Source organism: Lepisosteus oculatus, chromosome 8 (assembly GCF_040954835.1).
Source record: "Lepisosteus oculatus isolate fLepOcu1 chromosome 8, fLepOcu1.hap2, whole genome shotgun sequence".
In the NCBI taxonomy this organism is placed as follows: domain Eukaryota; kingdom Metazoa; phylum Chordata; class Actinopteri; order Semionotiformes; family Lepisosteidae; genus Lepisosteus; species Lepisosteus oculatus.
Window position 1 is genome coordinate 11,363,116 of NC_090703.1, and position 19,881 is coordinate 11,382,996.

The window sequence follows — 19,881 nt, forward strand, 5'->3', positions numbered from 1 at the left end:
GAGAGCCGTGACGTAGGCGTGCGCCGTGCATTCTGGGACTTGTTGTTTATAGCTACGTCACTTTGATGGCGGTCGGCATAAGAAGAAATACAAATCCCATAAACCAACGCAACCATCCCGATCTGGAGTGTTGTCCATTGTCTTTTTCTTTGAGAAAAAAATAAAAGGGAGTGGTTCTCTGTCTATGCAGAAATACTGGGGCGTGCTATTATTTATCCTTATTTCTGGATTATGATCATACGTATAGTAAGTGTAATGCTCGTGTAACTCCAACGGTATAATGGTTGGTAAAAGCCCCTAATGTGTTACAGAACCAGCGCAAGAAAGCTAGAAATCTTTTTTTTTTTTAGATTTTCGTACTTGAAAGGCTTTTGCCAATCTATATGTATATAACTGCGCATAAAACAAATTTCCGCAGTGTCCCATTACTTACTGTAACGCATTGTGCGGAATGTTGTTAGCTCTTCCTGACGTTAATAATTCACAAGCAATTATTTGAGCACGTTTGTGATGAACTTGTCCCTCCTGTATCTGCGCACTGTGCTTCCGCAGGGGAGGGTCATGCATAGAACAGGCTTGTCTTTTTCTTTTTTTTGTTATATATTTATTTAACTTTAATATATAACTTATAGCTATTATAATGAAGACATATAAGCGAGGTCGGTTGTTGGATGTACAGCAATGCAGCGCTACAATTGATCGAAAAAGTCAATAGGCTGCAGCACTATTGTTACTTAATCACTGTATAGAAGAGCACGACCATATCTGCCTCTGAAAAAGTACTGTAAGCAACTAAAAGTGCATTTAAAGTGATATTTTTCTCTTAGGTTTCTGTTGTGAAAAAAAAAACTATTCAGCAGCATTTACGGATTTGGCTCCCGAAAACAAGTGCAATACAGCAGTCCTATAATCCTGCAGTCGATCCACCCAGATTCAACCGCAGCTCATTTCTCCGTAGTATTATGTAAACTGTGGAAATATTCTGGATCAACAAAACGTGAATGTTTATTTCATTTCAGTAAAAAAAAATGCTGAGCTTTAAACGAGCTTTTAGTACTGTTGTAACGGGGTTTATCTGATGGTAAGAATTGAAACGTTATTACTAGTCTGTTGTGTTATCATTTCACATCGCTAGAGGACGATATCAAACTGCTAAAAATGATTTATGGGTACACTACTTCAGTCTTATTCGCTTGAAAAATCGATTGTATCGTAAGGTTATTCGAAATTAGGTAACTTTCATATACCTAGAAGAAAATTATATTTAGGAAAGATAGTATTCTGTGCAAACTGAATGAAACATTTTCCGAAAACGTTTGGGATCTTAGAGACTCTTTACTTCCTTATCAGAGACCAATAACCTTACTGGAATGTAATGTAATGGTTCGCAAAAACTAAGCTTTGTCTTAGCATTCTTAGAACATTTGCACAGAAGACAAACCTATGACGATAATGGAATGGTTTAGGTGGAGTTCCTCTTCCCCTCCTGGAAACCAGAGATTGCAGTCATCAGCTTCGTCGATAGCACTGCAATAGGAGCCGTCTGAAGCTGAAGCCATCTCTGGCTGCTGCAGTGATGTCCGAGAATCAAGATCTCCTTCCCCCTTTTTTAAAACACTCAGCCTGAGGCTGGATTGCACTTTTTTTCCCCAGTGAGGTTCATATATTTTTTCTTTTTACAGGGAGAAGCCACATGCAAATGGTGGTCACATATGGTAAAAAAGGCGCCGATTAATTACGATTTCAGGGCCGAACTAGCAATATCAGTGCTGCAGGAAAAAAAACAAAACATTAACATATTCAAGTTTTTAATATTAACTCCTGAAAATGTGGTGCATCCGTCAGTTCATTACAAAACTTTTTTTTTATTGAAACAATACAATACATGACAGTAATATTGTATGCTTGTAATGGTAACTGAGAGGCTGCTTTTTACCATCAGCTAAAAAATTACAGCAACAAGGTAGCAGGTGTGCCCAGACACTTCCATGGTGAGGTAAAGCATTCCGAACTGCTTAATTCAGCAAATCCTGTGGAAGGAGTCCTTTGTCACTTCAGGTATAATGAGTAACCTTGGAATATGTCTCAAGGTTCCCATTTCAAAACCTAACGGCAAAAAAATAATCACTTTATTAAAATGAACATTGCAAAGCTGTCTTTAATGTTCCACAAACATTTTTTTTCCCTGCAAAGGAACAAGTAAAGGTTTATTCCATGCTGAAAGGAGAATAAACAACGTTTCAGCTGCGGAGCCTTCTTTGAGTGTGGCACCAGAAGAAGGCTCCACAGCAGAAACATTGTGTTTCTTTCCTTCTCTTTCCAGCATGGACTAAACCTTTACTTATTCCTTTGCAGCCTACGCCTGCTGACGCAGCTCCCGGCTTGAATTATTGTTTCCCCACTGGTAATGTGTTTTGGAGTTGATTTGCTTTTTTTCAGGGTGCAGGTGAGTGACGACAGTCTTATCTATACCTGGGAGCAGGTAAAGGTTATTTCCATTCCAAAGAAAAAAGACACAAGGTTGTTTTTTTTTGTTTTCCTTTCAACATGTATGAACCTCTTCCTTTGCAGCCTACGTATCCTGACGCAGCTACCTACTTGAACTTATCTATACTTACCCAGAGATGGGTCAGTCCCTCAGTAAAAATGCAAAGGAAAGTACTGTAAACTGAGTGGTACAGTATATTTAAGATAGGGGAAAAGGCTAGTTAACACCTAACAACTCAAAAGAAAGTAATGATCAGGTATGATCTTGGCTAAAGTGTCCTCCTTTCTGTAAACTGTTCTATTTTTTTATTTTTATTGCCAGAACTGGAAGGGTTCATTTTCAGTTTCTTTCACCTTAATCACATGTTGTGTTCTTTCAGAAGGAATAGTACTGGGAGCAATTTAATCCCCATTTCCTTCTGGCTACCAGCAAAAACAGTCATTCTGGAGCTTTGTTCATGGTAAGCACAATACCAGGAAGGGAGTATATACACAGATATTACAAACATACTTTGAAAATCTCTATGAAAAGCTCCCAAATACAAATCAATCAGACCAAAACACCATTTATGAAAAACTCAAAATTTTGGAATTGGCTATCAAAGACAACCAACCCCTTAGACTCCCCAATCACTGAGCAGGAGCTACTGGACAAACTCCAGGCCCTCAGACCACGCAAAGCCTGTGGCCATGATGGAGTCATAAATGAGATGCTGAGACACAGCAGCCCAAAGTTGCAACAAGCCCTGCTCAAACTCCTCAATCTCATCATGACAGCCGGATGTTTCCCCGAGGCCTGGAACCAAGGACTGATCACGCCCATCTATAAGAGTGGAGATAAACTAGATCCCAACAACTACCGGGGCATCTGTGTGAACAGTAACCTGGGGAAGGTATTCTGCAGTATCCTAAATACACGAATACTGGCCTTCCTTACCGAACACAATGTCCTGAGTAAAAGTCAGATTGGCTTCTTGCCAGATCACCGCACATCTGATCACATTTACACCCTACACACACTGATAGACAAACACGTCCACCAAAAACACAAAGGAAAAAATTTTGCCTGCTTTGTCGATTTCAAAAAAGCATTTGACTCGATTTGGCATGAGAGATTGTTTTATAAACTACTCCAAAGTGGCATAGGGGGCAAAGTGTACGACATAATTAAATCAATGTATTCAGAGAGCAAATGTGCAGTGAAAATTGGAAACAAAAGGACTAAATTCTTCACCCAAGGCCGCGGGGTGAGACAGGCCTGCAGCCTGAGCCCAACACTGTTCAATATCTATATCAATGAATTAGCAGGAATGTTGGAGCAGTCTGCAGCTCCTGGTCTTACACTACACGACACAGAAATCAAGTTCCTGCTCTACGCAGATGACCTGGTCCTGCTGTCGCCCACAGAACAGGGGCTGCAGCAGAACCTGGCACTGCTGGAGCAGTACTGTCAGACCTGGGCACTGACAGTCAATCTGGACAAGACCAGAGTTATGGTTTTCCAGAAGAAAGCCAGACCTCAGGGAAACAGGTACAAATTCACACTGAACAACAACACATTGGAGCACACATCCAGCTACACATATCTCGGTCTCACCATCAGCTCTTCCGGGAGTTTTGACCTGGCAGTGAAGGCACTGAGGGAGAAGGCACTCAGGGCTTTCTACGCAATAAGAAGGAGGCTCTTCAACATCAACCCACCAACAAGAATCTGGCTCCAAATATTTGAAAGTGTAATCCAACCCATTGCCCTATACGGCAGTGAAGTTTGGGGTCCCCTCACAGACCAGGATTACACCCAATGGGACAAACACCCCACAGAAACTCTGCACATGGAGATCTGTAGAATCATCCTCCGTGTGCAGAGAAAAACTCCTAACAATGGGTGCAGGGCCGAATTAGGCCAGTACCCACTATTGATAAACATACAGAAAAGAATATTAAAGTATTGGCTACACCTAAAAAACAGTGACCAAAATTCCTACCACCACAAAGCCCTGCTGAGCCAAGAGCTGAGCCCAAAACAGAGCCCCCTGAGCCAGCTGGTCCTGAGGCTCACCGACCTGAGCCACACCAACACTAACCAGCCTCAGGACAGCACTGCTAGAGCACCACAACCCAGACTCAACCACATCACAGCACAGATCAAACAGCAATATCTCACTCACTGGGACACACACACACAAACACAACATAAACTGGAATGCTACAGAACCTTAAACAGACAATACACACTAGCTGAATATTTGACCAAAATAAAAAATAACAAACAGAAACAGACCCTGACGAAGTACAGGCTCAGTGACCACAACCTGGCCATAGAAACTGGGCTACACAGGCAGACCTGGCTGCCCAGAGAGGACAGGCTGTGCTCCCACTGCCAGGAGGGAGAAATAGAGACAGAGGTGCACTTCCTACTGCACTGTGACAGATACTCTGGGATTAGAGAAACATTCTTCCCAAAATTCAGAAATCTAATCCCAGAGTTCCCACACCTACCAAAACCACAACAGGTCCCAATCCTACTGGGAGAGGGAGGAGGGAACTCAGTTGATCTGGCAGCCCAGTATGTGATCTCCTGTCACAGCCTGAGGAACAGTGAGTCCGTCTCCCAATAATGCTCCAGCCGCCTACAGTATATGTCAATATTATATAATATGTCTTTGTTGTAAATGTCTGTAACATGTCTGTAGATTTTATTTTACTTCTATTTTTTGTTTTGTTCTATGTTAATTTAATTATTTTTATTTGCTTTGGCAACACTGATTGTACCTATCGGTCATGCTAATAAAGCACCTTGAATTGAATTGAATTGAATATTACATCAGAGACGTAGCCACTGATTGATCACTGATTGATCCTAGGCCTACCCAATCACTCTAGAGTAATTTAAGATTCCCCCTTGTTTGCGTTACATGTTTTGCTTTTTAATGTTACGTGTTGGATTTTTTTCATGTGATTTGTGATATGTGATTTGCTATTGGCTCGCTGTATCTTTTGTAACCAATAAGAAAATGATATAAATGTAGTGGGGCGGTGCACGCGAAGCCTTAGCCTAATTGGCTATCGTTGTCTTCAGACGCTCTTAGAGCTATCTAGCGCTAGGTTTTTGGTTTATTAGCCAACATGGCAAAACAAATGCATATATCTGCGTTTTTCAAAAAGCCGCCTGTAGATGACCAGACCAGTTCCGAAACAAATAAGACACATGGGATGCTAAAGGTATCTTGGGATTTTAAGGAGTACAGCCTGGCTTCCCGGATACAAGTGTTTCTGGAACGCAAGCGGCAGTGCCGCGTTTGCTTTTAGCAGCTCGATACGTGCTTCACCTGTAGGAGTTCAGCACGAAGAGGTTCTAAAATTTCTCCTTTAAACAAATAACAAGTTTTGGAATGTCTACCCAATCAGTCCAAAGTAATTTAAGATTTATTCCCCCTTGTGTGCGTTACATGTTTTGCTTTTTAATGTTACGTGTTTTTTCATCGTATGTGATTTGCAATTGGCTCGCTGTATTATTGACGGGTAGCTGCGAGTGTGCATTTTACAGATAACTATTCAGATCGCCTCTAAATGCCCTGCAGTATTTTTAAGTAAACGACAATTACAGAGCTAAAATACATCCAAAGTATGTATTTGACGCTTTTATTAGCAGATCATTCTTGCAATTAAAGGTACGTTGAATTGGTTAGCACTGTAATGCGACTATAACAATTCAGTGTTAAGTCGTGGGAAGTCACGAATTTCCAAATTAGGTGTCTTTTGGCATCGAAAATAGAATACTAATTTCGCGGGTTTCATACAAGTTTAAAACCAAACCGGTATTATTTGTTAGTGCTACGTTTGTGGCTTTCCTTCCCGATATATAACGCCTTGGTTTTCCGGTGATCACGTGACCATGCACGGTGACTTTGACCTCCAGTGACCCCCGTCTGCCGAGTCCAAGCGCTCTGTTACAGTTTAGCTCGTACCCTTAACATTTTAAAGACAATCAATATCCATAAACATATGAGCCTCCTTAGATGTGAATAATACTAAGACATGACGCATGCCAACAAGTTAACCATCTATGACATAAACCTGTGGTTGTAATGTATGTAAAATCACCATGATTGTAAGATCTGTTTTTTATTTTTTATGGCACGTTTTCCTTTCCCTTTCGTGACACGCTGTTGCCAAACGCGTAATTGTGGGATACCATCGCGATAAGAGCTCCGCAGCATGTCATGATAGGGACTCCATGTATATCGTATGTATGCCGCGGAAGTGTATATCACGACTGGCGCCTTGTTTCCATGCCACCCTGGCACCACTGTCGCAACAAAGGTCTCATATCAGGATAAACCCTGATAGAACGTGCCGCGATATATGGACTTTGTGTCGCCATATGGGGTCAGCATATCCAGTCAGTGTATGTCCTATCGCAACATATAGATTCCATGTCACGACATGGGGGCGGGGCACTTTTCCCGTGATGTCATATCGCGACATGCAGACTTCATGTCACGACATGGACGTGAGAGGTTTTGGCCATATCGCGATATATGGACTCCATGTCGCGACATGAGGACTGGGCGTTTTGGCTGTGCATGTCATATCGCGATATAGAGCCTTTCATGTCGCGACATGGGGCAGGGCACTTTTGCCGGGATATGTCATATTGCGACTTGCGGACTTCATGTCGCGACATGGGCATGACAGGTTTTGGTCATATCGCGATATATGGACTCCACGTCGCGACATGGGGGGGGGGGCATTTTGGCTGAGCATGTCATATCGGGATATATGGCCTTTCATGTCGCGCCAGTCGCAATGGGTATCGCGATGTGATCATGGTGCGCGCACTCCTATCCTGATATGCTATCGGAGTCGTGAACGCGCTGTGGATGTGTTACTGTATATCCAGCGTGCTCATACAGCACACACGGTACACACAGAACTTCCGCTATGGCGCTTTACCCAATCAGAGTGTCGATTTTCACTCTTCACCCAATCACGGCCCGAGCTGTTCGGGGGTTTAGCCAATCACGGGTCTGAGAGCTTTTCCTGCTAGCAGCGCCAGTTGGATCGGCTTGTGTACTGCCAATACTTTACTTATTTTTACTTAGATTTTTTGTCCCGTACTATTCGAAACAAATACATTTTTTATTTGCAATATAAACGTCTCCGCTGCTTTCTGTAATTAATACATGGTTGTTGAACAACTTTAATCATATATTTAAGGTAGGGGAAACACCTGCTTTGTATTTCAAAAATGAATAGAAATATAAAGTGTATGATCATGATATTATTATGCTTGTGCTTTCAGTTTTGTTTTTTATTGTTAAATTATATCGATCTTGAAACTAATACCTAAAAATGTGAATATGGGCTCTCGTGTTGTACCAGCGGTAATTTGGAAACTGGTGTCTCTTCACCAATGAAAGGAGTCCACAAGCAATACATTTTCGAGAACGTGGTTAAAAACGAAAAGAAAACACCTAACCCAATGAACTAACATAGTAACTGCTCCCTAAATGTAAGACTGTTTATTCGTTTAAAGGCTGCCAAGTCTGGGGTCAACTGATAAAAAAATCACAACTGAAAGATCTGGTGGTCGTGACTTTGCGGTTTCGTGCGTCACAGAGTGACGTCACATACAGGAAAAGAAGGCGCTATATTGAAATACATTGAGACATCCACCCCATCCGACCAGACAGACTCAGAAAACAAATTGCCCCCATTGTTTTAATCACAATCAGGAGTTCAAGTACCGAGTTTGTTGGTACCTGTAAACTTCCTTGTAGATTGTCACGTGATTACCCGGAAAAACAAGGCGCTATATCTCGGAAACAAAAGCAACACAAACGCTACTTACAGTGACACAAACCGGCACAAACGCATCACTAACGATGGTGAGTTTCGTCGTTTGTGCTGTTCGACGGGCGGGTGGCCAACTTCATGGAGCAGGACAAGCAGACATGTCCGGGTCATTACATTGAGGACTGCAGAAGACTCGACTTCACCTCAGGATCTAACACAGGCACCCATACCTGTGTCTTCAGGGGGCAGGTGTGCCCTCACGCTGTATTCTACACCAAGGACTGGCCGAAAACACGAAGATAAAAACTGTGAGCTCAACGCTTCATGTTTGCGCATAAGACCCCCTGTAAATACAAACTCACGGATAATGACAGTTTATTAAATAATTCATATATATGTTCCCTTCTGTTATGTGAAAATAATTTAATAAAATGTTTTCAATATTGCCGCGGTGTGAGACGGTGGACTTTCCAGTGTTGCTTCTCGTATGTGTTATTTACTACCCGCGACAACCTTGTACGTAGTGCCCCTTAAGAAACATCTTGGTTCTTTTTCACATTAACGAATGCGCTTTGCATAAAAAGTGCAACAGTGGTCTTGTTCGTAAAGTTGCAGATTCAAGCCTTTTAAACACGAGGCTCCAATCTTTACACGTCCCTTGGTGCGCGTGTTTATTTAAGAAGGAGACCGTGAGAAACTGATCACTTCTTCAGATTTTTTTAAAAAAGCACACCGCTACGAAGTATTTAGACGTGCTCGTTAAAGCCTCTTGGTAAGAACATGGAATTGTCTACTAATGCTCACTTTTTGAGATTACACCCGCAACTCTGCTGATTAGGGTATGTGATATTCATGACAAATGTAATTTTCCTGCTAACACAAACGCACAGAAGACACTGATATTAAATGAAAAATTCACCGCCCCCCAGCAAACAGAGGAACAATTGCAGAACTGTTACTCTCGCACCGGTAACAGACGCTTGAGCTCGGCAGACGGGGTCACTGGAGGTCAAAGTCACCTTGCATAGTCACGTGATCACCGGAAAAACAAGGCGCTATATCGCGGGAACGAAAGCAGCACAAACGCTACTTTCAACAGCACAAATTGACACAAATACAGCCAAAACTTTGCGTTCTTTTTCCAGCCTGGAATAAATATATTACTTGTTCCGTTGCAACTAACGAATAAGGTGGGTTTCATCGGTTGTGCGGTCTGTAGGGGGGCCAACTTCACGGAGCTCTAGGTAAACCCTGCATGGTATTTTAAATACAATATTTCGGACGGATTTTGAATCTTGCATTTTGCAATAAAATATTAACTTCAGAGTAGCTCGTAAAACTACTGAACAATTAAGTATTAAGTATCAAAGCATAAGACAAAATGCTAAGAGAAATGATTAGCACTTGCAAATTGTGCCAACAGAGGACTTATCTATGGGATAACACTTCAAATCTATATGAATTTAAACCGATTTTCATCCAAAGGGGGATCCGTTAGAATTTTTCTAACTTTTTAATTTTTATTGTAGTTCCAGGTTCTGCATAATCAAGGTTTTGGAGAGTTCAGATCCTGAAGACTTCTAGGTCACTCTGAGCCACCTGTTTCTTAAAGATTGATCAATGTAGCACGGTACGTGTTCAATTAAAAGCCTTGGTCCTGAACAGCTGCAGGGTATTCTGATTAGCTAAATAATTTAGATCACTCAAAACAGTCACCTGATTCAGCGACTACAGTTTTTATTTCCAGGACGCTAGGCATTGATGATTTAATATGCTTCTTAAGCCTACAGGGCAAGGGCTCTACAAGAGCACGACTGGGAAAATTACTTTAGGGATTAAATAAATTAGCAGATTAAATCTCCACCCATCTACTCGTTACAAATTAAAACCAAAGTGGTCAGCAACTGATTTGATGGAACAGAAAGAAGCCTCTTCTGAACTGGTGCCATCTGGAAGTGGGATTTAAAATCTATGGCTATTTCTTATTCTGTTGTACCCACTTTGGAGTCAATTTCCTGGACTTCTGTAGATTCCCCCCCATCTCTCTCCTTCATTTAGTTTTGACACTCCACTTTAAGCTTTCTGGTAAACACACAAAAAGTAGAAAACAGTCATAACACCTGAAGTAAAAACACTGATTCTTTTAGGATGAAAATATAAAATCCACGTTCTCTTCATTTATTCTATTTTGATGTACACAACTTTAGAATTGGATAAAAGCACACAAAAGGCTGATGTATGAAGATTTTTGTCACAGACAATCATTGTGGAAACAAATCTTGAGAATTACAAATTGATAAAAATATTAGAATTTAAATGTTTTAACATTTCTAATGCAGATAGATACAGGGACTGTCAAAAAGAAAAGTCTGCCACTTATCAAATTTTTGCAGATGCTATTAACGTTTTATTCTGTACATAGGACCATTTTGTACAAAATATGAAACCTAATGTTTAATAGATATATAACACTACATAAAACAAAGTACATTGTATGTACAATATTAAATGAAGCCATTTAGTACAGATCGCATACTAAAGGACACTTGCCGTTATTGTATTTCGGAAAGCACAAACAAACTTGCAGATGCTGAAGTAAAGCCACTGATGAAAGAAAAACAGTCACCAAAAACCATCTTTTTCTGCTTTTTTGTACGAATTCAGTAATTCATTGGTACCATTACAGCAATACAAAAAAAGCTCAAAGGTTGTTTCATTAGAAAATGCGGCACCATCCTGTAAAACAATTCAAACTATTAATATAACAGCAATATATCTTTGTTAAGAGGGAAAAATAGTTTGGTGATTGTTGTTCTTCAAGAAGAGAAGAAAAATGCTGAACATGGTAGTATATTTTACATTTTGCACATTCAACCAAACATTAAACAGACACAGTTGAGTGGGCAAAGAAATAACTTTCCATAAACATTGTACACCCAGACCAGAGGACTATTTGGTGAACTACCAGTTAACAAACATGGAAGTTCAAACAATGGTATGAAGACTGACAAAAAAAACAAAAACAGAAAACTAAGCACTCTTCTCTCCTTGACAGGGAGGCATGTTGGGACAGCCTCTATCAAGTAAAAAAGGGGGATAAATACACAGAAACATGGAGAAAAGCAAGACTGCTTCATTTGGGATAGTACAACACAGCGCATTTTTTCAAGTTTAACAGGAAGTGCTTTTTAGGTAGTTCAACAAGCTGTTTTGCAGCATTCTCAAGTTTTCAAATCAGCTGCAATTCAACAGGAGCAGAATTTCATATGGTAACTTTGTTAACCACCATCTGGAACAAATGCATATATCCATATGGATTTTTCTTCTGCCAAGGGAAATTGACTAAATATGAAAGGTAAAGTGGTTGGTACACCAAACTATTGGCTCTCCTCTTATTGAGGCCAGTATTTACCAATCTTTTTATATAATAAAGGCACTCATGGAAAGACCTTTATATAATCGAGAAAGACTGTTCTATAACATTAATAAAGATTACAGTACTTTCCAAGTTCTAAGGTTAAGCACCTGTGAGAATAACCACTGCCTAAACATGGGAACACAAATTATATAGCCACTGGGATGAGATGTGGGTTTGCCTCTAACTCCAAATTACCCTGAATGCCTGTAGAATAACATCACTTATAGGATAAAACCTTCCCTGCTTTAGGGGTAACCTAAATTACATTTTTTTAGGTAAATCACAAAGGCAAACAATAATGCTAAATATACTGAATAGGAACAAGGGATACTGCTGATGAACAGAAAATTACTACCCCTTTTTAGCATCATATTAAATGAGACTGACAATGTGCACAACCAAATCATAGCTGCTTAAAGGTATGCAACTGTCACTGGAATGTACTGCATAACAGCAATAGCAAGATGCACTGAGTGCAAAGCATGCATATTAATGGATATAGGTGACATGTTCAGCATTTCTACATCCTATTCAATTTGGATTCTACTGCTATGACTTAATTCCCAGAGGGTTAGTCATTTTACCTGAAGGTAAAGAGTTAGCCACTGAAACGGGCTTCTTTCAAACAACATCTACTAACAGAATGAAGTCTTATTAATGGTGGTAAAGTAAATGGAAACAATACTCAATAGAGAAATCTTTAAAAAAATGGTCTCTAATATTTTACACTTTGTACAAAAAAAACATTTGAACAGATCAGCATTGTAGCCTGGGATATTGTGCAATTTGACAGCCCAATCTGATGCTCTTAATGAAATTTACCATTGTTTGAACTACCAAGTTCAAATTGCATTCTGAGTAAGCTTATTGCCTAAAGAACTGTACTAATTTTATTTTTAAAAAAGTAGAAGTAATTGGTATGGCACAAAACTTGTAAAGATCTTCTACTGTAGAACAGAGTCCAGAAAAAATGTTTCCTTCCTTTTGATAACTCCACTCCGAGGGAACAGCTCCATCAAATATGCCGTTCATCTGCACATTTTTAGACTGATTAGAAAATCTGTGGCCAAAACTGACACCTCTTCAGAAGTCCCCCTCCCCACTGTTAAAAAGGTTAGACGATTAAATATTAACATGTAATCAATAAAATGAATAAAAATGTCTTGGCACTGGCAGCTGTCCCTGGGCTTGAAAGAGAAACTGGTATCCAACCTGTTGCCTTTCCTGGTTTGTTCCCTTTAAAAAGAAAAAAAAGCAGCACCACCCCACTCAGTTTTTGCTTTCTCCTTAAGTTTCTCCCCAGCTACACTGTACATTGCATTCACTCTCCACATGCAACTGACCAAGTATCTTGGGAGCTTATGTTCTGAGTTTTTTTTTTTGAATGAAATGACAAAAATCCAATACAGGCACATAACATTCAGGAGGAAAAAAGAAAAACAAAAAAGAACACCTGAGAAAGCGGAAACCAATAATGATCAGAGCGCGGGAACGGTATAACACGGGCACGTCTCGTTGTTTCCGTGCCAGTATTTTAGATGTGCTGAAGGTTTCAGGGCAGGAAAACCACCCGCCTGTCTAGTGCCCATCATGAGTCGTCAACATTTCTTCAGCGCGGCGATGGGATTCCAAGGCTTTCACGGTGTAAATATCCTGAGGCAGCTCAGACTTGCGTCGCACCAGAGGCCGGTCCTTTCGCTGATCTCTCTGCAACTGTAGAGATGGTGCAATTCAGGCCAGATACACAAGACTTTCACAAAACTGGCTGCAAGCCACTAGATCCGACTACAGCTGCTGTAGTACGGTATGTTATAAGCTTGCACGGGGGCAGAGGATGGCGTTTCGTTTTAAGATCAGGATCAGGAAGTTTTTCTTCCAGCAAAATTCTCAGTAATACAAACCAAAACCTGAACTGAGTTATGGATCATTTGAACTGTTTGACCATGTTCAGCTCTTAAAAATGTTGTAGATTGATTTTTAACTATAGCATTTCATTAGTAATAAAATGCCAGAGTTGCAAATGTCCCCAATTTCAAGCAACTTGATAGCTCCAATTAAGGGAATTAAGGGTTCAATCAAGCAATTAATGTAAGCTAGAATGGAAACCAGCAGGTGCTGGGAACCTCTGATATGAAGATATGACTACTGTGGATCTAAATCTCACTGCAAATGTTATTCACTCTAAACAATGTCCTGCACTAGAATATGTTCTAAAACATTACGTTTTACAATTTAAAAAGAGACGGTGAGATGTTCCTGCTCCCCAGCTCCAGACGTGAAGAAGGAGTCAATAATTGTAACAGTGCGGTTAGTTTGGTCAGCATTTTACACTTTTTAGTCAAGAAAGGAAGTGTATATATACAGGTTATTGTTATATTGCAAACAAACAGGAACAAGGGGGGGGGTTATACATTAAAAAACATGCCAGTTAAAGGCACATATCCAGCTCAAGTAGTCTTTAATACAAAGTTCAGGCTTCTAATTAAACTTCTTGTGGGGAACAATCTTCTTGAGACCAACAAAAACCCCAACTAAAACTTAAAACCTTAAGGCAAGACTTTCCAACTCTGGTCCAGAGAACTTGCATACCTGCTTTATTCCAGTCAAGCTCATTATGCAATTAGATCCTTAAGTGTAATAAATAATTTAATAAACTTCTTAATTGGAACCTTTGCAATTTTATTCTGTTTTAAAACTTGGTAATTATGTCATTTAGTAAACAATATAGAAAAGGAACAACTGGTGTGAAGAAGGCCCCACAGCCGAAACTTTGTTTCTTTTCAACATGGAATAAACCTTTACTTGTTCCTAAGGATTTATTATGCAACAGAGCTTTGAGCTCTTATGTTCAAGTGCCTACAATAACCATAAAATGATATCATTAGAATTTATTATATGGAACTGACTCACTGACCAATGCTTGTGTACTATTGTGTATTGTGTGGAACTAAATATTTTCACTAGTCAGAAAATCTAAACAGAACAGAACTGAGAAGAATTACAGCTTTTGATAGTGACTTTATAATTGCTTTGTGCAATGGTTAAATTCCAGGTTAGTATTTGTAGACTTTTAAAAATAGTCTTGCTTCCACCTTTTCCAACTGTTATGGCCTACAACAGCTTCAGAATACATCCATTAACTCTTCCATTCTCATAAGCTATATTTAAGGAGCAATATAGTACTGTACAACAAACATTTGTAGCAAATATGCCATTCAACAAGAATGGTATTACCACCTCGGTTACAGCACTGTTTATTAAAAGCAAAAGGAAAGATGACCACTCACCCATGGAAGTTTTATGAAAGCATATGAAAATGTAGTAAATGAAAATAAGCAACATGCTAAGGTTAAGAGGGATATTCTACCCTCAAATCCATGCAGACGTTTGCATCCTACATAATGTTATTGATTCCAGTGCTCAGTCCATATCCTATCTTTGAAAGGCTTAGTGGTTGTGACTGCTATGATTAGAGGAGATTCATAAATTCATTTTTTTACCTGAGTAGCTTCTTCCTCTACAGTCTTTTTTAACATCTGAACATCTTCTATCAAGGGACCATCTGTCTCCATTTCTACTGGACTATTGAGGCCAGAGGAATCAACATACACATGGTACTAATATAAAAAAGCAAAAAAAAAATCCAAATCAGTTGCAAGCAGAGAAAGACAGAAGAGGAAATGGGAGAAAGAGGTTAACAGGACGGAAAGAAGTAGAAAAATGGAACGAAGGAACCATTTCCTTAGAACACAAAATAATAAAGAATGATGTATAGACGGAAATAGAAAACAAAATGCAATTATGACCATTTGTCAAATGTGGGGAATGTCTAAGATGAATCTTTAGTAAATTCCATTATAAATTAGCTATAACTGTAAATGTCAATGTTTTGAAGTGTCAGTTTGCTCAAAACCTTTTAAGAACTGTGCTTTATAGGAATTAACAATGGTCAAATGATTAAACTGTCTGAAGTAAAGAATTACCCTAGTGATACAAGAGGTATTTATTTGGAGAAATCAATACAGAACAGAAGCTTTACAGTCAACTATAAAATCTGACCAATAAATCTCTAATGCAACTGCAAGGGTAAGTGAGTAAAACTTAGATCTCCAAATTAAAAAGTACATACAGATCAATGCACACCAACTGCTTCTCTCAGGATAATGCTTTTTATACTCTTAATATGCAATGTATGGAGTTGGTAGCTGGATGCAGTTTTGTGACGCACTTTCATGTTAGAGGAATAACTAGAACTCATTTAAAGGGCTTTAAAAAAAAAAAATCAAGCCCAGGATGAACCAAATTTCAAACCCAGGATGGGGACGGTAAAAAAAAAAGTGGCAGCAATTAAAGTTCTCTTAAACCCATTACAATAGTTATAAGAAGCAAAACATGGGTCTACATTTTAATTTTAAAACTGGGTAGGTCATTCAGGAAAGATCACTCATACTGCAGGACCCAAATAATAGCTTTTTGATTTTTAAGGTTTAGCTAGTGATCACAGCTCCTTAGAGATGGTAAGAAAACGTAACCAGGATGGGGTTTAGGGACAGCTGAGGGCTTGTATAACAACTCATCAGGAAACAGTGATACTGGGACTGATCATTCTGAGATTGACTTGAGTTCTGGGCATGGAATAAGGCAAGGTGCTGACATTCTGTAGCCTCAGCATGGTTGGTGCAGGGATTAGAATTGTACAGTGTAAGATAAAGATACAATCTTTAGATATGGCATGCAAGTAAATAACACCCTTTACAATGAGATAATCCTGTGACATGTTGTGAATTCAGCAAAGGAAAGAGTACAAACTAGTTAAATCTACAACTATAAATCAATTCTCTCAGATTGAATGTTTTTCTAATGTTTTCAGTCTCAAAAGAAAAACTACAGCTTCAGCAAAAACAAGCTACAATCTCAGTATTTTAGCTTTTGCAGCATAAAAATCACTACTAATTTAATGGCCTGAAAAGCTTAAACTCAAATTCACAAAAATCTTCAGTCTGACATTCAGAAGAATGTCATAGAAATGAGGGAACCATTTTAATTGAGAGCTTTGAGGTTTTAAATAAGTACACAGCTTAGCTTACCGATATAATATATTGCAATCAGTGTGGCTAGGAGCTGTACTACAATAATGCAATGATTATACAAAGAGGTCATGAGTCATTGTTAAGAGCATCCTAAAGCTCTACTTTACAGAACTTCATACTGCAACAATGCATTACTTCAGAGGAGTTAAAATAATAGCAGTTGTGACTTTTCAGATCGCAACATACTCCAAGTGCAAATATTAATGTAACTGCAAGATTCATTAAATGCCTGCACCTGTGCAACAACTAATAGGTACGGTCATGTAGTAGCAAGTTAAAACCCGACATCACAAAAGCACAATTTAATAGTCAAAATATCTGCCTCAGACTTTAATAAAGGTTTCATTCTCCATCATCCCTGAAGGATTTTGTACTCTATGGAAAACCCTAGTTATTCCGACATGTGTGGCCACGATCAGAAGCGGTACAAGCCATTCATGTGTAAAATGCCCGCATTGCATTGCAAGGGATCCTGCCCCACTCCTGGACAAGCACGCGCCTCTTTACTCGTCTATGAGTCCTAGCCACGTTATCCCAGCTCATCCCAAAAACGTTCAATGAGGATTATGCTTGGTTAGCAGGACATCCACGGCAGAACGGCGACTTCCCAGCTCTCAAGAAAAGCCTGTGCTAGACAAGCAGCACGAGGGCGTATGCCACCGCTCTACAGCGTTCTATAACGACCAGATACTTCTTATTCTTGCACCTCCCCGATGACTGGTCTGCTGTAAACGATCAGGCTAGCAGTGTATTGTTCTGCACAACATCACTGCACTGTCTAATATCCATCCGAGACCCCTGATTTATTGCTAAGGAGGATTAAAGCACAACGCAACAGTTCACTGGTAGAGTCCAGCCTCCAAAATACATCTGGTACAAAAAGGCTGGTCCCTTAATATCCCAACAAACAATTTATTCCTTTCCGTGTTCTTTGGCAACAGGTTAAATCACCTGGTTTTATGCAGTACAATCTGTAGTAAAGTAATATCAGTTAAGAATGGTCCAATAATTAAAACGATGCCAAAAAAAATCAACACCCCAAAATATGAATACCTTATTTTTCTAAAGCATACATAAGTGAAAGGTTCCTATTGATGTTCAGAATATATATATACACACACACACTGTTTTTTTTGTATAGATCACAGACCAGATATTCACATGCTTCAACACATGGTCGCTGTACCAATTTTAAAATGTTCTTTTCAGCAACAGTTAAAAATACTCTGTGAAAAACATCTTACGTAACAAAAAAAGGACAGTTTCCATTTGTGCTCTGCTTTTGTGAAAAACAAAACCCAGTACATTTAGTTTTGGAGCAAAAATCTGTGGCAGCTTTGAGTGCATTAAGTATGTTAGTAATGTTAAAGAAAAAATATCTGTAGCACTGTTTATGTGCTCACTGACCTGTGGGTTTGATTTGGCAAGAATTTCAATCTTAATCCAGGCCTCCTCCCTCTCTTTTGACTTTACCTTCTCTCTGTAAATAACAATAAAATTTAACTCTGGAGATCTTATTTTTTTAAAAGACAATTTGAAAGCAAAAATCCTTCCATTTATTCTATGGTCATGTACTTATATTTGTGTGATCATCCAATTTAGGTCTAGAAGAGCTCATTACATTTTCCACAGCAAATAAAGACAAATACTTGGGTTTACAGACAACACTAATTCTTAAGTTTATGGTTATTTTAAATAAGAGTGAAATTAATCTTTGTTTCTTTTAAGAACGTTAAATTGTGTATGTATAATTAGTGAAGCAGAAAACTTTAAAATGATCCCACAAAACATAGCGACCTCTATTCAAGTAAAAACTGTTACAAAAGTCAGATAACAGACAAGAACTGTATACTCATGCTTGGGGGGGGGGAGGGGGGGCAGATGTCTGGATCTTCACATGTTTGTTTATATAAAACATCAGTGTACACTTACTTATTCTTTTCTGCTCTGAACTGTTGAGTACAATCATCAAACAGCTTCTGATTCATTTCCATGAAGAGCTTCAGAGCATTGTAGATCAAACCATGGATGGTTCTGTAAATTAAATATTAGAAGTATGATACAAGCTAGTCATAAGTAAAATTAAGCAAAATTCAAGAAAAAAGTGGGCAAATACATATTCACTCAGTAAAGCAGAGAAAGCACGAATTTTAAAAGTAGTCAGCATTTTGAATATAGTCTTACTTGTTCCAGTGAGTCTTCGAATTGCGATACAGAGATGGGAACATGATGGGCAAAATCTTGGCTGCATTGTCGCTGATTAGGCTCATTATGTACTCATTATTCCAATAGTACAATGCTCTTTCTGCAACCTAAAAAAAACACATCTTAGCAAGTCTAGGACAAAAAAAAGCAAAATCACAACACTGAAAATAAATAACATTTTAGACTACATTAGTAAGCTTTTCAAGTACATTAGCCAACTCAAAATTCGAACCAAGGTAAAAATAAATGGAACGGCTTTAGGAGATAAATTAAAATAGCATAATAGGCACAATTGCCAGCCCTTATCCACTGCATACTCTCCCCTAGCTGGTGAATGCGTTGTTTAAAATTGCATCTAAACCATGAGACTTAATTGTTTACTGACAAATATGCAGCAGATAAAGTGATACAATTACTGACCTGAAAATGCGGACTGGAAACACACTTTGCCAGCTGTCTAAATAGAGGCTCCATGACCTTCACAAACTCTGATGGTTCAATTACATCCAATATTTCCTCTAGCTCGTTAAGAAACATAACTTCCTTTGGACTGTGGGTCTTTGGCCAGTATTTGAGAAGTGCCATAACAACCTTGCGAAATGAAAAGGAAAGAAGTTTCTTCTTAATGTGAAAATAGGAATTTGGCAGGAAAATGTCAGCATGTCATGACCAAGGGATTAACGTAGCCAATTTAATATTTATACACTTGATATTAATCTCTGCCAGACACGTTATACTGTGGTAACATTTATCAGGCTTCGCTTGATCTTGTCAGCATGAATGTTACCGACAAGTCCTTTAAGAAATAATGACCGCTATCTTTTGATGGGAAACAATAGATAACCCTTGCTGGCAACATAAAAAATACCATCCAAAAAAAAG

General features: G+C 39.0%; 1 protein-coding gene across 4 annotated transcripts in view; it reads right to left on the bottom strand.

Annotated features, from left to right (window-relative positions):
- Nucleotides 1-10,435: 10,435 nt before the first annotated feature.
- ppp2r5ca (protein phosphatase 2, regulatory subunit B', gamma a) overlaps nt 10,436-19,881 on the bottom strand; it is a 43,501-nt gene continuing 34,055 nt past the window's right edge. For 3 of the 4 annotated variants that reach the window (XM_006632240.3, XM_069193209.1, XM_006632241.3), the window contains 6 exons: nt 19,420-19,590; nt 18,979-19,106; nt 18,727-18,828; nt 18,202-18,274; nt 15,205-15,321; nt 10,436-13,417 (listed from right to left, as the gene is read on the bottom strand). In XM_006632240.3, the coding sequence (XP_006632303.2) occupies nt 13,283-13,417; nt 15,205-15,321; nt 18,202-18,274; nt 18,727-18,828; nt 18,979-19,106; nt 19,420-19,590 (726 nt within the window). In that variant the 3' untranslated portion in view covers nt 10,436-13,282. The remainder of the gene's footprint in view (nt 13,418-15,204; nt 15,322-18,201; nt 18,275-18,726; nt 18,829-18,978; nt 19,107-19,419; nt 19,591-19,881) is intronic. The other variant, XM_015350299.2, reaches the window with a different exon arrangement.